The 18,993-nt window shown below is 41.3% G+C and overlaps 1 protein-coding gene across 5 annotated transcripts in view; it reads left to right on the top strand.

Annotated features, from left to right (window-relative positions):
- Positions 1–18,993, top strand: part of ELMO1 (engulfment and cell motility 1) — a 594,484-nt gene that overhangs the window by 246,439 nt on the left and 329,052 nt on the right. For all 5 annotated transcript variants that reach the window (XM_047849551.1, XM_047849554.1, XM_047849553.1 and 2 more), the window contains 5 exons: positions 2,842–2,993; positions 5,149–5,227; positions 11,066–11,116; positions 13,670–13,792; positions 15,219–15,350. In XM_047849551.1, coding sequence (XP_047705507.1) covers positions 2,842–2,993; positions 5,149–5,227; positions 11,066–11,116; positions 13,670–13,792; positions 15,219–15,350 — 537 coding nt within the window. The remainder of the gene's footprint in view (positions 1–2,841; positions 2,994–5,148; positions 5,228–11,065; positions 11,117–13,669; positions 13,793–15,218; positions 15,351–18,993) is intronic.

Raw genomic sequence — 18,993 nt, 5'->3', positions numbered from 1 at the left:
GATTGGGTCATTTAAATGTCTGGTTAGAACCACTGACAGATAAAGGCAAAAGGTGGCAGTTAGTTTAAAAAAGCCACTAGTATTTTAGTACTACAAAATACTAGTGCAAGTATTTTCACGTTCTCAAGCCACAGACTTGTACATAGACTTCTAACGATCTGCATGCCTGGTGTCTGTGAGGCAGGACTCAGCTAAGTGTGTTACACAGAATGCTCCTTTTGTAAGCTGCATTAGGATTGCTGAAATGATAGGTTCCATATCTCACAAAAGAGGTGAAGTATAGAAAAGATTAATTTTTAAGAATATTTTGATGAAGGTAAGGGGTTAGTTTTATGGGAGAGAAATTGATAGAAATGGCAAAGGGAAATGGAGTATGTATATGGAATTCAAATATGCCTGAATTAGAGCAGAGAACACAAACTCTTGTACAACATTTGAGCAAGCCCCCTGGTACCATGACGGCCAATAATGTGTAGGAAACTTTAAAAGAAGGTATAGTTTGTATCAGAAAATATTGAGAGTTCTGGTTGGATATTTTGAGAAAGGAAATGTTACCAAAAGGATATTTATGGAAATAGAGGATAAATGTGTATTAGAGGGGAATCTTGAACATAAAGGAAAGTGAAGATGCAGTCTTAGTAATCCAAGAATGAGTTGGCCCCTGGGCTGATGTTGTGCATGTACAACTGAATGCGTATCAAAGGGGAGACATCGTAAAATGTGTTCGTAGTGATAGAAAATAGGGGACTGGAATTATAATCACTAATGATTATGGCAAACTTGGAAAAAGGTGATAATTGAGAAAGGAGGATTAAGAAGACAATGAGATTGGTTTTCACACCTTTTAATTTAGGCTTTGTTGGAATATCTACTTGGAGTTATACTTTTGGATGCCAAGAATAAGCAATTAATGTACTTCATAGTAAATGCCTTTTTATTTTTCTGTCTTTGCTAGACTATAACGTCCTCGAAATTAAAAAATCATGTGGGTTTTGCTCATTTACCTATTTCCAGATCTTAGGACAGTGTAAGCCTCTTTTATGGCACACAATCCATACTAGTACTTGAATAAGTGAGAAGAGTGTGTGGAAGCTACAAGGTAGGGGGGCAGGTATTGACAGTAGGCTCTCAGGTGGAAGCTTCTCCAGGAAGTCTTAAAGGTGCATCCAAATTTACTAAATGGGGGCAAGAAAAGGAGCATGGAAGGTGGAGAGATAGTGCTGAGAAAAATCAGAAGTACTGTCAACAAATTTATTTGTGAGTTCTTCAGCTTTTTTTTTTTAATTGAGTACCAGGAATTATGCTGGGATAATGGAAAATGGTTGAGGTGGTGTTGGTGAAGAAGTCAAGGAATTGACATTCTGTTTAGAGGAGGTTTAAGTGAAGTATTAAACCGTGGGCTCAGGATGAGGGTAATTGGATTTTTGTCAGAAAAAGATGGCCTTAGCTTGGTAGATTTGACAGAGTGGAGCAGACTGTGAGGATTAAGGCAAAGGCTTGCCAGGGACAGTAAACACATTGGAGAAGTTTATTAGCCATGAAAGGAGCTGAAGCAGTCTTTTGAGAATCTTAAAATTTTCATACTCTTCCTGTGCTTTATGCTATAAAATAATAGCTTTCTGGAATATAAAGCCATAATATTGCCATACTATACTTCTTCATGTCATCTATTTGCCACCCCTGAGATCCAGATGTATCTGGGGCCAGAGAGGGTATTGGTATCTGTATCCACTACCCTTACTTCCACCAGGGAGTCATTAGCTAGAAACAGTGGAGACGGTAACTGTGGTTGCCATGGGCACCTTTGCGTTTAATCTTGTACAAGGATGGAGAGGGGATGAGGAGAAGGGGTCAATGGGACAGCAGAAAGGAAGAAATTAGTGCCAATGGGGGGAAGCAGCAAGTGTCGATTTGTCATGGAACCAAATTATTTAGCTTTTAAGAAAGTAGTCATTATGTTGATATAATAACAGCCTTTTAGTGTGAGTTGTCAACAGACAGGAATAACTTTTAATGAGACCTCTAAAATAAAACCTTTATGGTACCCATGTGTTTGGGTTACTGTGATCCATTATTCTAACCCTTATTTTACTTCCCTCTTACATTGTGATTTATTGTGTTTGAGGCCTTAGTGATTCATTCCTTAGGGAATATATTTTAGTGCTTAAGCTATTATTTTAACTTTTAGCACTGCTCATTTAAATGTTCTCCTGTTTGCTAAATTTGAGATGAAAGGAATGTATTTTAACCATAAGAAAGTGGAAGAATGGGGGAAAGAGTGTTTCATTGTTGAATAATGAGGAGCGTAGCCAGTGCCTAAGAAGTTGCCAGTTGGATTGTGTTGACAAGTGTGATTTGTGTGAATCCCTTAAGAATATAACCAGGGTCATAATATGAACATAAAAATCATGAATCGTGTGGGTGAAGGAGTAGCCTGGGAATAGAAGGAAATGGCTATTAGTATATGTTGAAATTACTGTCTCAAAGAAACACAGGAGTCCTCACAATATATGTGTTGAAATCATCTGCCTCTGAAAGCTAAAACCCAGAAGAAAAATCCCAGAAAAACCAGAAAATAATTCTTTGAAGCTGTCTCCTTTTTAAAGTTGCTTATTATTGAATTATAGAAATAAGATATAAATATTGCTTTGTAATATGTAATATGAGCAATCATCGCTGACTCGATGTGTTCCTTACTATCCTGCTATAATTCTAGATACTTTTCATCCTCTGTGTCTGGTGTTTCTTAAGTGAGCTCCTAATTTCCTTAGTTTGCTCCCTTCTGGACTTCCATGCTCTGTTTACCTCAAGTAGTCAATTGTGTCCTTCTTGGATTTTCAGATAGCAAGTTTTGTCAACAAATCGGGCATGGACATCTCAATCCTGCAACGGTCCTTGGCCATTTTGGAGTCAATGGTGCTCAATAGCCATGACCTCTACCAGAAGGTGGCTCAGGAGATCACTATTGGACAACTTATCCCACATCTTCAAGGGTAAGCATACCACTGCCACCCCCTCCATGAGGAGGGGAAATGGTTCTGGTAGACAGCCACCATGGAGCTCTGGGAAACACTTTGGATTGGTTTGATTAAATAGGCAGAAAAGGAATCTTGATTTGACATATAGGCACACCGTGTACCAGACCCATCCCCCATCACACTGAAATGGCACAGTGACTTGCCTGTGGAGTGGAGCGGTGGGGGGGGGGGGGGGGGGGGGGGGATGCCTGTTCCCAGTACCTGGCTCTTCATAGGCAGTCAGTTTTGATGAATGTGGTAGATACAGGTAGAATTTTACTTTTAACAAGGCCTAATAGGACAATTTGTTCTCTTGAGTTCTCAACAGTATCTTTCCTTAGTCATTAAAAATAGTGTTTTCTGTGATGAGTATTTTCATAGATAATTGGGAATTTTTAAAGGTAGGCTTCTTTCTTACGCTGAAGGTGATTACAGTGACCTTCAGTTTTGTATTTTGTAACGTATGTGTTTTATCTCTAGCAGCTTGAGCTCTAAGATGAGGCCCTGAACAGCCTGTAGGCTTTCCCTTCTCTCTACTCTTAGGTAGTTAGTAAGGTTGCCTCTGAGAAGCCCCCCTGTACAATGCTACTTTATAAATTAACCTATTTGGAGTTGCAGGTGGCAACAAACCCCCTGAGGTAGCTTATACAAGACCGGGGGTTTACTGAAAGAATACTGGTACACTTTCTAGAACCCAGGAATGACTTAAGTAGCTAAGCCTTGAAAAGGATAGAAACTATGGCCTCCTCGGAGTCCTCACAACAGGCCTTTTCTCTTGTGTTTTGGTTGGCACTAAAGTGACTTACTTGGCTCCCAGTAACTACCACCCCTGGTCTCTCAGGACACATTTGCCAGTTCTCAAGAGGAAATCTGATTGGCCTTTTGGGGTTGGGAATGCAGGCTGGGGCTGTGAGGGAATGTTCATTAGTTCTCAATATGCCAAAAATGTTACCTGTTATGTTTATAATGTAAACTACCAAAGCGCATTAGATGTTTCTTTCATTTGGAAGGGGGGATGGTGACCAGGATGTAATAAGATTTTAAGTCGCACAAGCTATGGATTGTGGCCTCAGGGAAAATGAGCACATGATGATTGTGTGCAAAATGATGATTTTGTGCAAAACCTGTCTAGAAATAATACCAGTTTCACATTTCCCTGAATGTGAAATGCATTATTTCTATAGTCTGTGTCTTTTCTCTGAATCTCGAGGGCATACTTGAGCATTCACGGTACACTTTGCCAAAGTGGAGAGTTTCTTATTTGGCAAGTGCCATGCTGAGGATTTTATATACATGAACTAATTTTATCCTAAAAGCAACACCTTTAAGAACCTGGGTTCTCACCCAGTGTTACAGATGAGGAGATGGTGTTTTGGGGATACCCCATGAACTCTTCCAAGGCTACATTGCCAGCCTGCGGAGCACTGGGCTTTAGATTTCATCCCTCCAAGGGCCGCGTTCTCAACTTTGCTTCTCCCTAAATTATTTCTGAATGTAGCTCTCTGGCTGCTCTTTGTTTGTGCCTTGGGTCCTTCTTGTTTACTCTTTACCATGGAGCTTCCATGAGATTTTTGCTTCATTTGGAATTTGTGACTTCATTTTGGTAAAAAGAAAATTTGTAAATTTAAAAAATAAAAACCTGTTGTTTTTATTATTTAAAAAGTTTTTATTTGAAAATAGATTTTTAGAATATGTAATATCATTGCCATGGAGACAAAAGTGGTATCCTTTATAATAAGTCCAGGAGTGTAGGGACAGGCAAGTCTGGTCCCTATATACTTCATGCAGCAGACAGAAAATCACACACACACACACACACACACACACACACACACACGGCCCCTGGGTTCATGTTTTAAGCCTAATAGAGGAGAAGGGGAGAGAGCCGGCTGACCACCTATCCCCAGGGAACAGTGTGTTGTCCAGCTAGCAACAGTAGTTGTACCCCCCACTCTCCCACTGTGTTTCCTGCCTCATGATGATGATTGAAATACATTCTCATTCAGTGACAACTGCATTTTCTAGGCCATGTCTTTCTGTCTCATCTTTTTTTGGGGAGATCACGACCCTTATGATGGTCTGACTCAGAAGTAGCCTGTTCTGACTTTCTGTATCGTTTGTGTCTTTACAGGACAGATCAAGAAATCCAAACCTATACCATTGCAGTGATTAATGCACTTTTCCTGAAGGCTCCTGATGAGAGAAGGCAGGTAAGCTGGATTTCTTTTGTCTTAAGACTGTACCTGGGACTGGCAACTTTTGGGGCAGTGAGTGCCCTTTCCTTCCCATCCTGGGGAGTCCTTGGGCATCCCTGCTGCTCTGCAGCCCGGCTGGCCAGCCTGGGCTCGTTCACAGATCCAGTAGGCACTAGTTGGAGGTGCTCAAGTCCTTGTCTGAGGAAGAACTCTCGGAAGGCTCTGGAGGCAGAGTCCTTTCATCAAATGAAACCCAACGTAGAAACTCGAAACATAAAGAGATGCAAGTGTTACTGCTGTGGTGGAAGCAGAGGTAGAAGCCTTGAGATCTTCTGTCATGTCATTGAATGCTTCCTAGGGCAAGGGAGGTATTTCTTCCTGCCTGCAAGCTGTTCTCCTTTGCCCATGGAGGTTAAAGATGGCAAGGACAGGAGGGAGGACACGCAGATTGCTGCTACTGGTTGAGATAATTGTTCCTATGTCTGGGGAGCTCTTTGCTCCATGACATTTCTGTTGTCCACACATGCATGTGGCGGGGAGGACTGAGCAACACATTTCCCTTCTTCTGTGCAAACAAAGGAAGGGACCCTTCGATGGACCTATGTAAAACATGTCCTTTGATACTGTCCTTTGTCTGCAGATCTCTGGTTCTTCTGCAGTGAAGTAAAGGATCATTATAGATGTTGCTGTGGAAGAAGTAGAATTTTGCACGTCTTGGAATATAGCTTGCACCTCAAAATCCATTCCTGTTTTTTCCATCAACATAACATATATTGTGTTACCTTGGTCACAATTCACTTCATTTAAAAATGGGTTGGAAATATGAGATGTTTCCACCAATAGCAAGTATAGCGGGAGCTCTGTGACAGTTACCACTAAATTGTTTTAGCAGAACTTAGAAGCTAGCATGCTACTGGACATCATGTCAAGAATTTTAGTTTTTAATTTTATTTTTTTTCATTGCCAAGGATTTTAAACCTCTGTGACTAAATGTGAGGGTTTCTGGTTTTTCATTTAGAATCATTTGCTTATTCCTAGGGGGTTCTGTTTGCACAATGAAGGGAGTGGCTTTGTTGTTTCCTGTGTTTGGTTTGGTGCTGGAGCCGGGGGTTGCCTGCCCTCCCTAAGCCTGTGCTCCAGGCTGGATTTTTAAGGGGAGCGTGGCTGGTGGAATCCTAGGTGGCACTGCCCTCTTAATGTCTAAATATAAATTACTGAGCTCATGATAACCTCCAGCAGCCCAGCGAATGGCCTGACAGCTCTCACATATGCAGTCCTGACATAGGCATTGGAAAAGCTTGATCCTTCTACCGGCCAGATCAAGGACACCTGGCAAACTGGTAGCTGAGTGTGGAGTGGGGGTCAAGAAGCCTGCTATCTGGTCTGACCTCATGGGCTTCTCCTTTTTCCTGTGGAAGAAGACGTTGGATTTGGGGAAGCAAAAACTCATGCCCACCCTAAGTGCTATGATTTCACTTGGATCCCTAGATCTAAACCTGTGTAAGATGCATACACTTTGCATCTTCCTGGTATGCCAAGAAGTACTGTTAATCTTCTCAATTTGTATCAAATGACCATGGAGAAATGGGAATCAGTTGCCTATTGTACTGACTCCAGAGTAATGACACCAATGAAAATATAATGGAATACCAATATAATGTTAGGTTTGGATTTTGTGAATCAAATTTTATTTTTTGAAAAGTAGGCAATATGAGACTGAGATGACACGGATTGGCAATATATTGCTATAATGATAATAAATCACAAAGGATAGTCTAATAACATTACATAATTTAAGAAAACACTCCAACTAAGAAAGATAGAGTATATATAATCAAGCCAAAAATTTAGACTGTAATTTAGTCTTTGAAATAAAAACAGCGACAACATAGAAAATTAATTTTGACTTTATAAATTGTGTTGAATTTAGGATGAGTCCGTGACTATTGTTTGTCAAGAAAAGGAATATTTAGATTTTTAATTTAAAAAATGTTTTTCAGTGCATTAAGAGAGAGTTGGCTCTAAAAATATAATTTCAAGTACATGACAAAAAAAGTTTGATGTTATTTCCTGAAGGTTAGTGGAGCCTGTAAAGCAGAAGATCATACTAATTGGGGATATCACTTCAGTTCTATTATATATATTGTTATTGGCTTTTCTTGTGAAAAATTAAATGTTCTGTATTTTGGGGGTAAATAGGAAAATTTACCAAAGCCTGTCATCAATGATTATATTTTGAGAATTTGCCATGTGCCAGGATCAGTGTTCAATGCTTTGTGTCTTATTTCATTTAATTCTCATGTCTTCGGAAAGCCTTATTATTGCCTCTTTACAAATGAGAGTCAGAGGGAGTAAAGAATTTGACCAATTGCTGAGGAGATAAGAGTCACAGCTAGAATCCCAACCTTGACCTTGCTCTTCTCTGCAGAGCATCCCATTGTCAGGGAGGCGTCACCCACAGAATTGTCTCCTGTTTGCCGAGAGAAGAACTCTCTGGAGCCTGAAAGACACAAGCCCATTTTCTCCCTCTGACTAGATTAAAACATAATCTAAACATTTATTTATTGGATTTATAGGAACAGCTTTGTTTGTTTGTTTTAAAGCCTTAGGACATTGGACAGATTCCACTTCAGTGAAAAAATTTTATTTATTTCAACTTCTCCTCCAGACTTTGGGCCAAACACATTGGTAGGACTCCATTAACTTGGTTTTCCTTACTTTTCAAAATGTTTAAAAGGAATTCAGATGGATTTTAAACACCTCTCCTTGCTTTTACTGAGGAAAAATACCACCATGGTCAGATATTTTTACTTGTCAGGCAGACTGGAGCGATATTTTTGTTTTGTGTTCATTGAGTGGGCCTGAGAGAGTGCTGGGTTTAGAGGGGGCTGGGGCAGAACCTCCCGCTTTGCCAAGGCCCCCTGGGGGTTTGGGGGGGTGTGGGAGAAGGTGGTGGTACAGGGGAGGGGTCTCTTGCTTCCGCATGCCTCCTGGATGTGGGAGATTCTCCCTGTCTCTGCACAGGTGAAGGGAAGGGGTACTTGTGTGGGGAAGGGGGCTCTTGAGGATGGGAGCAAACGGATCCTTTTCCTTACAACTACATGCCATTATTCATGTTACCATTTTCATGGCATACATGTTAGTGAGGTCCCTTCCAGATTTCTCTATAAATATTTATGGTTTTCATAAGTATTATTTAAACAAAAACCTTTTTAAATTTTTTTTTTTTCAACATTTATTTATTTTTGGGACAGAGAGAGACAGAGCATGAACCGGGGAGGGGCAGAGAGAGAGGGAGACACAGAATCGGAAACAGGCTCCAGGCTCCGAGCCATCAGCCCAGAGCCTGACGCGGGGCTCGAACTCACGGACCGCGAGATCGTGACCTGGCTGAAGTCGGACGCTCAACCGACTGTGCCACCCAGGCGCCCCTAAACAAAAACCTTTTTAAAACTTAAAAGATTTGGTGGGAAAATCAGAAAATACAGATTCAAAGGAAGAAGTTTGAATGACACCTCTAATTGCATGCCCCAAGAGAGAACTCTTGCAACTGGTCACACTTTGTGTGGCCCCTCTTCCTGCTTTCTTCTAAGCAAAGCCTCTTCTACATACATGATTTTTTTTCACTACATGCACTGGTTATTTTTTTAACTGCTTTTAAAAATGAAACAGGATTTTGTGAACATCTTTCCATGTTAATATACATATATCCATATTTTTTTATTTTTAAATTTTTTTAATGTTTATTTTTGAGAGAGAGAGAGATGGAGTGTGAGCAGGGGAGGGGGCAGAGAGAGAGAGAGAGAGAGAGGGAGTCACAGAAACTGAAGCAGGCTCCAGGCTCTGAGTGGTCAGCACAGAGCCCAACGCAGGACTTGAACCCATGAGCTGCAAGATCATGACCCGAGCCAAAGTCGGATGCTTAACTGACTGAGTCACCCAGGGCCCCCCCTACATCCATATTTATATCTATCTATACTTTTATATCATCTTAACGGTATAAAATATTCTCTATGGACTCTCAAGTTTACTCAGTTTTCTTATATTGAACAACAACAACAACAACAACAACAACAAATCCATGTTGGAGACAAGGATTTTTTATTTTCTCCCTGACCAAGTTTCTGTTCCTTACAAGGGTAGTAGAAAACGTTCTTTCATTTCCAATCATTTATTGTCTACTTTCTGCCAGACATAGTGCTCCAGGCATGGAATACAAAGATGAAAAGGACAGTCTCGGTGCCCTTAAGGTGACCATAGGCTTACAGAAAAAGATAAATAATGTCAACAGATAATTACAACAATTGCTGTAGATACTGGAAATAAATTGTCCTTTTAAACTTATTTAAAATTTCATCAATCAATAGGCTAAAATAGAGAACTTTTTTTCTTTTTTTGTGTGTGATTAGGCAGTAATTTCATTTTTATAAAAGAAAATAAATTAAAAGAACTGTAGGGTCCTTTGGGTTCTTTGTTTTTCATGTGGTCCAAGAAAAAAAAGTGGACCTTCCTATTTGCATTAGGAAGCAAGTACTGCCTTCTGTGCGCACCATAGAAAGACAGGTTCTTTCCAGGCTGCTCTTTTACTTGTTTTTGTGTGTGTCATTGTCCTTGCTTTTTTATTCTTAAGAGATTGGAAGGTGATTTGAAACACCTCACAGTATTTATGCACTTTTCTCTGCAATGCAGTGGGTCAGCAGGGGTGTTAAACTAAAATTGTAACCTCTAACAGAGTCCTCTGAATTTCCATCCCTTCTTCTTTCCTACTTGCTTTCCTTTCTGTGGTGATGATGGCACCATTAGGTTGGTGTAGAGAGCAGTGTTGACATCCTTGATTGTCCTCTGACTGTAAGTCCCCACATTCTGTTTCTGCCCAAGCCTGCTTGCGTGTCCCCCTTGCACTTTCTCCCTGTGTTCTGGGTCCTCCTTGCTTCCTGCAAGTTTATTTTAACCTCGAATGAATTCATGGTTGTGTGTTTGAATCGTAGCTTAGTTTCTTCTCTACTCAGTTAAGAGTAGCAACCCTAAAATCCAGCCCCTCCCTGCCCAAAAAACAACACGCAGGTGTCTTCCTGAATATGAGCAGTATTTTTGTTTTTGAATGTTTGTACCATGGTTGTACCCAGCTTTATAATTTCTCCTTACTATCTGTTTCTCAATATTTAGAAAGAGTGTCCATGAATCATTTCTTTTAATAAAGTCACCTGCAATTCCTCTGTGTTAGCCAGGCAGCCCAAAGCCCAAAGTACAGCTTGTAGAAATGATGCCTAGCAATGTGGAGTGTGGGCTCTAAGAGCTTCGCATTTGCTCAGATATTTGTCCTTCCCTAAAGAGCTGCTCGGTTCACTTGCATCCATTGTTTTCAAGCCCTGGGATAAGTACCACTCCCTCTTTGGTTTTGCATAGATTAAGAAGGTTTAGGTCCTTAAAATGATGGTTCTCTACTATGGGGATCTCCTTGGGGGCAGGCGTGTCTCCTAGTGAAACCTCCCTACACATGTATAGTCTAATAAAAGCTGATGAGCCTTTGGAATGGAGAGCCATTGCTCTCCTTTGGAGCATTCACTTTTAATTCAGTACTCAATTTTTCCTGGAAGGTGGAAATTCCTAAAAAAAGGAGAGGAGAAGTTTGTGGGTGCCAGATTTCCTTCCTCTGCTTTTGGACAAAGCTTTGTTATCAAAACAGAACATTCAAAAAGTCATTTGAATACCACTGCCTGTTGGTGTCTATTCCTTCATAAGAAATACTGCTGATATACAGTTAGGAAGCACACCCAGGATAGTCGTTTGGGGCCATGTTGAAATGGATTTTTCTAACCTAAGGTTTTATGTGGGTGTGTTTTCCTCCAACAGGAGATGGCGAATATTTTGGCTCAGAAGCAGCTTCGTTCCATCATTTTAACAGTGAGTACCTACGTGCCGTGACTTCTTTGTTGGGTGGGAATGGTCTGGTGTGTTCATATATCTCCTCTTTTGGCTTCCATTCATGGTGTGTTCTATGACTTGCTTCTGTGAGGAAGCAGTAGGAACTAGAAAGGAAGAAGTGTGGTTTTGGAACTGGAATAAACAAGGCTTTCCCACAGGAATGGCCTCCTTTGATTGTAAGGAGGCGTCTCTGGAACTGCTCTAGAAAGACATTCTGGCAGAAAGGGGTGGAAATCTCTCCCAATGGTGCAGGTTTATTATAGTTACCATCACTCTAGCTTTACATTTAGGAAATCAGGGGCTCCTTGACTTAAAAAAATCCACTTGTGTGAGCTTATACAGCTTTTAATGAGGAAGCTAGCTGGAAACCTTCTCAGACTGACAGAAGCCCTGTAATTTTGACCATCATTTTCCTGGGCCCCTTTGCAAGACACAGGCAGGAAAGACATACATGGAATCCACTTGTGAACTGCAATGCAAAAATGACCTGAAATGTCAGTGGAAAAGAAGCCCTACATGTTACGTTGTGAATGCTTCAAAATAAATCAAATAGCATGATTTCCCGAGGCCTTATCTGCTGCTTGACTTTTAACCAAAGGCTGAAAGAAACATGCATGATTGATTTCCAGCTTACGAAAGAAGCAATTTCTGTTTCTGTGATTTCAAAGAGTTCTACAAGCTCACAATTACACACACACACACACACACACACACACACACACACACACACCAATATAATGAGTCTTTTGAAAGTTAAAAAACTTTATGAGGGCAAACACAATAAATATTCTAGAATCCAAAGCCAATGGCAATGACTACAGTTTGTCATCAAGTTTGATTTTAAACTTCCTGGCTGACAGGATAAAAAGAAACATATGAGTATAATTTTCATTGTTTAATGAAAGAGGTACCCCAGTTCTTTGGGGATGACCCACTTTTTCCCCCAGGAACTGGAATATGAAATGGGTGTTTGTTGAGTATCCTAGTAGATTCTTGGTCCAAGAATGGTCTGGTAGAGATTGCAGAGGGGGGATTCATGATATGGTTCATCTTTGTCCTGGCTCTCAGTGGAAGTGGAGGCTTCACTACCAGATGTAGTTCAGTGAAGGTGTTTGTGTGAGAGGAGGAGGGTGGAGGGACAAAGGATGAGAAATGTTAAATTAAGGTCTTAGCCCATGGTTGTTACCTGGGTGTGGCAGGGGGGGTTAGAATGCCCAGAATTAGCATGGGTGGAAGTGGCTGTGGCCTCCATGTCTGAAAGATCACTTTGCTTCAGTAGGAAATCTTCTATGAGACTTTGATGGCTGGAAGGTCAAGGGTGGTATTCTCAGGCCAAAACTTGGAGCACAGATTCTTTTGAGTTGCTAGTAAAAAAGATGGCTATACACCTTGGATGTGAGGCACATACTATGAAGTAACATTCAGTTCTGAAAATGGAAGGGTATGGGGTCTCATTCCACCTCTCCATCTCACTGACTAGCTTCCCACCCACACAACCCCAATATTTTGGTTCAGTGACTTTTTTCTGTTCCTCATTTTTTCTCTCTGCCTCTCTTCTTTAGCTGGCTATTTTGACGTGGTGCTCACAGCTAGGACATGGAGTCCAATGCATGTTGGGTTTGGGGGCACCTAGAGAAAGTTCTTTCAGATGGCAAGATGTGGTTGGCTCTATCACATTCAAAACCACTGATTTGAATAGTCGTTTCACCACAATGACCGGTTGTTTGGTTGTTCGTCATTTTTAAGGCACAACCACAGTCTCTGCTAAAGAAGATACATGTTAGGCCCAAGCACTTAGTCTCCTTTCTGACCCAGCTCTGGTGGGGGCAAAGGCCTCCATATCTAGTCTCCTGCCATTCCTTTTATATTTTTTCCACTTTCACTCTCTTTCTAAGGGGAAGGGTCATTTTATTTTTCATTTAATTGTTAGTAGGCGAGTAAAGTTAAGCACATGCATTCCCTCACTGCATTGTGGTGGTGGTGGTGGTCTCTGGATAGTTTCCACAGTGAATTAACTGCAGGCCTGACAGATACTTTGCTTTTTTGTGTTGCTTCTAAAACTTTTCCACATTTAGAAGTGGGATGACGTGTCAGGGACCATGGTAGGGTAAAATGATGGCAAAATTGCTTACAAGATGTATGCACCATTCGCTCCTCTACTGGCCTGCAGGGGATGCTTCTGTTGCAGAAATCCAGTCTTCCTTCTCAGCTTATTTCAGTCACACCTTCTTGACTCATATTGTGGCAATGACCAGTGCATTTCTAGTGCCTTCCATTCTTCTCCCTCCCTCACACAGTAGGTCTTTTCCTGGTTTCTGGCCCAAATAGCAGGAATGTTATTGGGCTCTGGAACATAAACAAAAGCTCTGAGATCACCTCCATGCTCCCCTTTCTTCTGAAGGGCGGTTCCACCCACCAGCCCACACTCCCTGTGCCTCCAAATGGAGAATTCAGGGGCTCTACCTGGCATAGTGATGGGGATTAATTGTTTGCTTTTTCTTTTTTAAATTTTTTTCTGAACTATCTCTACAGAATGTTATCCGAGCTCAGAGAGCCATCAACAATGAAATGGCACACCAGCTGTATGTGCTACAGGTGCTTACCTTTAACCTTCTAGAAGACAGGATGATGACCAAGATGGACCCCCAGGACCAGGTGAGTGCTCACCAGACAGCAGCAAAAGCACGTAAGGGAGAGAAAGTTATTTAAAATCTTTTCTGGGGCTACTCCCAAACCAGGAATTTTTAGGTGATGATAACTGTTTTATCGTCATCTTAGAACCTGGGGGAATGCATTTAAAATTTAGGCAAATTTAGGATCAGAGAATAAAGCAAATGGATTACTTCATTATACATCGAACACACGCATATTCTTCCTTTATTGGATAAGGAAGCCTGATGTCACACAGCCACAGATCTTGGCTTTTGGTCCCAATACCTTCAATGGTAATGGCTCTGGAGTCAAGTTCCCGGACAACCAGGGCCATTTGGTTGCTCTGTGTGATACTGACCCTGCAGGTTGAGGAAGTGATTTCCATTCTCCCGTCGTCATTACCGAAGGTGGGGGTCCCAGGTGACACCTGATTTCTGGGCTTGCGTTTTTGTTGGTTGGCTGTTTGTTATAATTCTCTCAAGGTCTCTGGTTGTTGTGTGTGAGAGGTTATGTCTCCATCCAGAAGGCTTTTGGGGAACTTTACTGTGTGAGGGCAGAGTGAGAGGAAACAGCTGGGAATCCTGCTGTAGCACATTTTCAACTTAAACAGCGCTGCAGCTTTGGAAAGGAAAACACTCATTATTGGCACGTGAGGGCCTGATCTATTGCAGATGTGAACTGCACATGTGAAGTGTGTAACAGCCACGGCACTTCGTTCATGGCACGAGGCCATGCGATTAAGAATGATGGAGAGGCTTTGAGAGGCTGTCTGCCATGCCCTGGACTTTTGGCAAGGCCAAGTGTAATCATCCCAGAGAGATGAGACTGTCATCTTACCACTTCTAGTGATGGAAGGCCATGCATCTTAATGTGGAACAGCCCTCCCTGTTTGGAAATGCTTCCTTTTATTTATTTAAAACATACATTTTTCTCTTATCATGGTAAAATACATATAACAAGAAAGTTAACCATTTTAGCCATTTTGAAGTGTTTGTTTCCATGAAGTCACTTCTTAGTGGAGTCCGGGACCCCTTGTCGCTTGAATGCTGTTCATAAACCTCTGTGCCTCTCACTTTGTTTCGAACAGTGTGGAAGTCCCAGGTTCTTGAACTTGGCTTGTATGAACCCAAGCCTTCCATCATACTTGGGGCTCCATTTAGAACTTCACTAGGCAATTGACACCAGTATTCCAAGTGACTTGGCCATGAGGATAATCGTGGAGGGTTGCCAGGGCTGACCAGCAGGGAGAGTGGCAGGGGGGACTATGCAGAGCCCTAACTTAGAACATTGGTTGTCTTTTATCTGTTTTTCTTTTGCCTGAAAGCAGTGATTCATTTAGACCCTGGGGAAAGAGGGAGTGTATGTAATGTCACACAATGAAAGCAGCTCTTCCCTCCCCCTCCTTTTTTTTTTTCCCTAACGCCTTCAGGCTCAGAGGGACATCATATTTGAACTTCGAAGAATCGCTTTTGATGCAGAGTCTGAACCTAATAACAGCAGTGGCAGCATGGAGAAACGCAAGTCCATGTACACACGGGATTATAAAAAACTTGGCTTCATTGTAAGTAAGCTGTCTCCAGTAAGTGCTCTCCTTCCAACATCAGGGGCCTGACCCCAGCCACACAACTGATGGCTCCTCCGAGCGTGTGGTCCTCTTGCGCCTCACAGAATAGTTTCCATATTTTCCAGATGTTTAGCTGTTTAAACAGGATCACATGAAAATCTCTTCTGGCTGCAGTGAAGCGGAATAACTTGCACAAGTGTGACTAATACTGAGTTTGTTTATTCGGTTCTGATTAAGTGTAGTTAGCCCGGGATGCATCTAGACTTCATTAAATCTACTTCACAAGATGCTTAAGGTTCTATTCGAATTAAATGGGCAATGGCAACTGTGGGATGGATCTTATTATTGGGTTAGTGATTGGATTACTTACATACATGGATTTTGTATCAAAGTCAAATTGGGAGGCTCCTGACATGTATTCACGGTCAGATTTATGTGATTTATATTTTCCTAAAAGTTTTGCCTTGCTATGGGCACTTGCTATGGGCTCCTAGATTTTCTTTTTTTCAGTTTACAGATCAGAACCCAGCTTGTCTGGAATATAATCTGTTGTTTTTATTTCAACTTGGATTCCTTTCTTGCCTTTATCATCATTGCATTTCTCCTGTGACTTTGAGCTAATTAATCTCAAATTCTCCAGCTATAAAATTAGGTCTCCATTTTAGCCTCCACTGTAAATGGCAAAAAATGAGATTTTGGCTTCAGGGATTAGAAATCACCAGGCATTGCTTTACATTACCGGATACACTCTCCTTTAATACACACACGCGCACACACACACGCACCAATATTAATATTTATATACATCAGTATCCTGCTTTATATGGTATTTGGGAAACCTTGCCTTTCATGGGCATTGTCTTTGCAAATATTTCCACATGAGTTTACTTGTATCGTTTTCCATTACTGAAGACTTTTTCATTGTTTGGATGGACTACACTTTATTTAATCAAACCCTTTTACTGAGCATTTCAATGTTTTGAAATTACCAATAAGTCTACAATTAACATCTTTGCCGCCCATTAGTTATACACATCCATGATCAAGTTATTCAGATAAATTTGTGGGACTGTCATTTCTTTGGCATATATTTTTAAGGTTGTTGTTATTACCAAATGGCTTTCCTTTCCACAAACACTGAGTCATTTCCACTTTAATCCAATGGATCGGAGTGACTATTTTTTTTTAACTTTTCTAATGTTTCCTAAACTAAAAAAATCTGATAAGTTATTGTTTTTATAGTGATAGTCTTAATATATGTTTTCTAATGAGTATACTTGTCAGACATCATATTGTTGCTTTGCAACTTACTGTACAGAGGTACTGTGACATCATTTTTACCTCATCATATCTCATATTTTTTAATGTATATTTATTCATTTTGTGAGAGAGTGTGCCACTATGGGAGGGGCAGAGAGAAAGGAAGAGAGAGAATCCCAAGCAGGCTCCATGCTGTCAGCACAGAGCCTGACACGGGGCTTAAACCCACAAACCGTGAGATCATGACCTGAGCCGAAATCAAGAGTCAGACGCTCAACTGACTGAGCCACCAGGCTCTCCCATATCTCATATTTTGACTGACACTACATTTGATTTTATAGTTGAATCTATTTTTTAAAATCTTAGCAAAAAGTTTCGTGGCTGAAGGACCATGTGAGATTTCCCTGTACTTGCTGTGTATCGATGGTCAAGGCTTGTAGGTGACCCCAGCCCTGCTCTCATGCATCTGTGCATTGGCAGAGCCTATTTATCAGGGATATGGCTGAGGGAATGTGGATGGGGCTCACGTTCTCTTTCCCCACCCAGTTCTTTACAGGTTTTACTTTTGCATGTTGAACGAGGTCTATCCAAATCACCAGGGAAGCTTTGGAAAATCACCCAGTCTCCTACCCTCAAATCATATCAAAATAGCTTGGGAAGAGATCAAGGCATGTGTATTTCAAAATACCCCCAGCTGATTCTGACATCTTGTCCTGGTGGAGAGCCTGGGTGTAGGGTTTGCCTGAGTTGCTACCGTTTCGTGGTCTTCCTCCACTATTGCCTGGATTTCCAGTGCATTTGAACTATGCAGAAAATACACAACGTTAGTTCTTTCTACATGCTGCCACCCAGGACTCACTGTGTCTCTGCCCCAGGTCCTAGTGGTTTTTGTCAGGGGGAATTTGGATCCCAGAATGCACAGTGTCATTTCTTCTTCTGGCCATGTGTGTGAAGGACAGAGGAGAGAGGGAAGTCAGGGGAAGAACACTTACCAGGACTTGGATTATTACAGGTTCTTAGGGTTATGACAGATCTCTAGGAAGGGTATATATAATGGGTGTGGGACGTATGAAACATCTCCCTTTTTATTTTCGTGTTCTGGTCCTATGTGAAATAATCAGAGTATTTCATGAGCCAAACTCTGAGTAACTTTTCTCAATGTAGCTCCATCTGTGTTAACATGATGTTAATTCCTTCCACAGTTTAGTATTAGAGTATATCTGTCTTAGTTTTCAGTGTCTACTGAATGTTCTGCTTCAAGTACTTCGGGAAAAACAATGTATTTTTTTCACTTAAAATTAATTTGATGTGGTTTTAAGGCTTTAGCTCTTATGTGGCCTCCTTTCAAAGGACTTGAAAAGTCATTTTAGAAAAAGCAGAGACCTGGAACATAGGATAACCAAAAGAGAGTGTTGGTTTCCTTTATTTTTCCATGATTCTTTTTTTGGTTTTCAATTTTAGTCCTTCCCCTGAAACTTCTTCTAGGCCACTATCGTGCATAAGAGAGTTGAGAAATTGGAAAGACGAGTTAGTAATGATTTCTAATGGTGGAAATTTTCCAACATCTTTGATAAGCAGAGATTTTCAGTTTCGAAGGCCAGTCTGCCAGAAACAGACAAGCCTCAGTAAATGGAATCATGCTCTCATTGCGCCACCTAGAGACTGTCGTGCAAAAATGCTGGCGGGACACAAGTGGCCGTAAAATCTCTAGGTGCTGTAAGCTGTCTTGATGCACAATTCTCTCTGTGCTTCTGAAAGAGGAATAGTCTTGCCCATTCCCTTAGTGAACTCCTTACTGTCTCCTCCTTTAGGAGCACTTGAGATTTGGACAATCTTTTGGATCTCTTTGAGGAAGAATTTCAATTCATAAGATGAAGATTGTTGTTTTTCATTTCACATCTCCTAAGGAGGCAATGCCTAGGAAGTGTTAAATGACAAGTTTTTGGAGTTCAGTGGGCCTAGATTTTAATTCCATATTTCCTAATTACAAGCCATTGGACCAGCGGGCCCATTATTTTCACCTCTTCGGCCATCAGTTTCCTCAACCATGCAGCTACTGTTCTATTTCAAGGTTGTTGGAAGGCCATTAAAGATCATCTGTTAGTGAGTGGCCCAGCACGTGGAACGGAGGATGTGCCCAGCAAATACCACTTCCCTTCCTTGCTTTGTGGAGAGCACATGTCATGGAAATCACAGGCAGCTTGTTCAGTTTTCCAAAGCAGGAGGGGCAGTTGCTCCCACAAGGCAGGCAGAACAGTTGTTCAAGGATAATAAAGCACAACACCTTTGAGAAGGCAGATGGCCTTACGTCTCTTCTCAGCACAGCATCCCGACAGAGCAGGTTTTTCTGATGAAATAATTCTGAAATCTCAATTTAAAG

This window comes from Prionailurus viverrinus, chromosome A2, assembly GCF_022837055.1.
Source record: "Prionailurus viverrinus isolate Anna chromosome A2, UM_Priviv_1.0, whole genome shotgun sequence".
In the NCBI taxonomy this organism is placed as follows: Eukaryota; Metazoa; Chordata; class Mammalia; order Carnivora; family Felidae; genus Prionailurus; species Prionailurus viverrinus.
The sequence above is the reverse complement of the archived record's forward strand: the minus strand, read 5'-3'. Positions and strand labels throughout refer to the sequence as shown.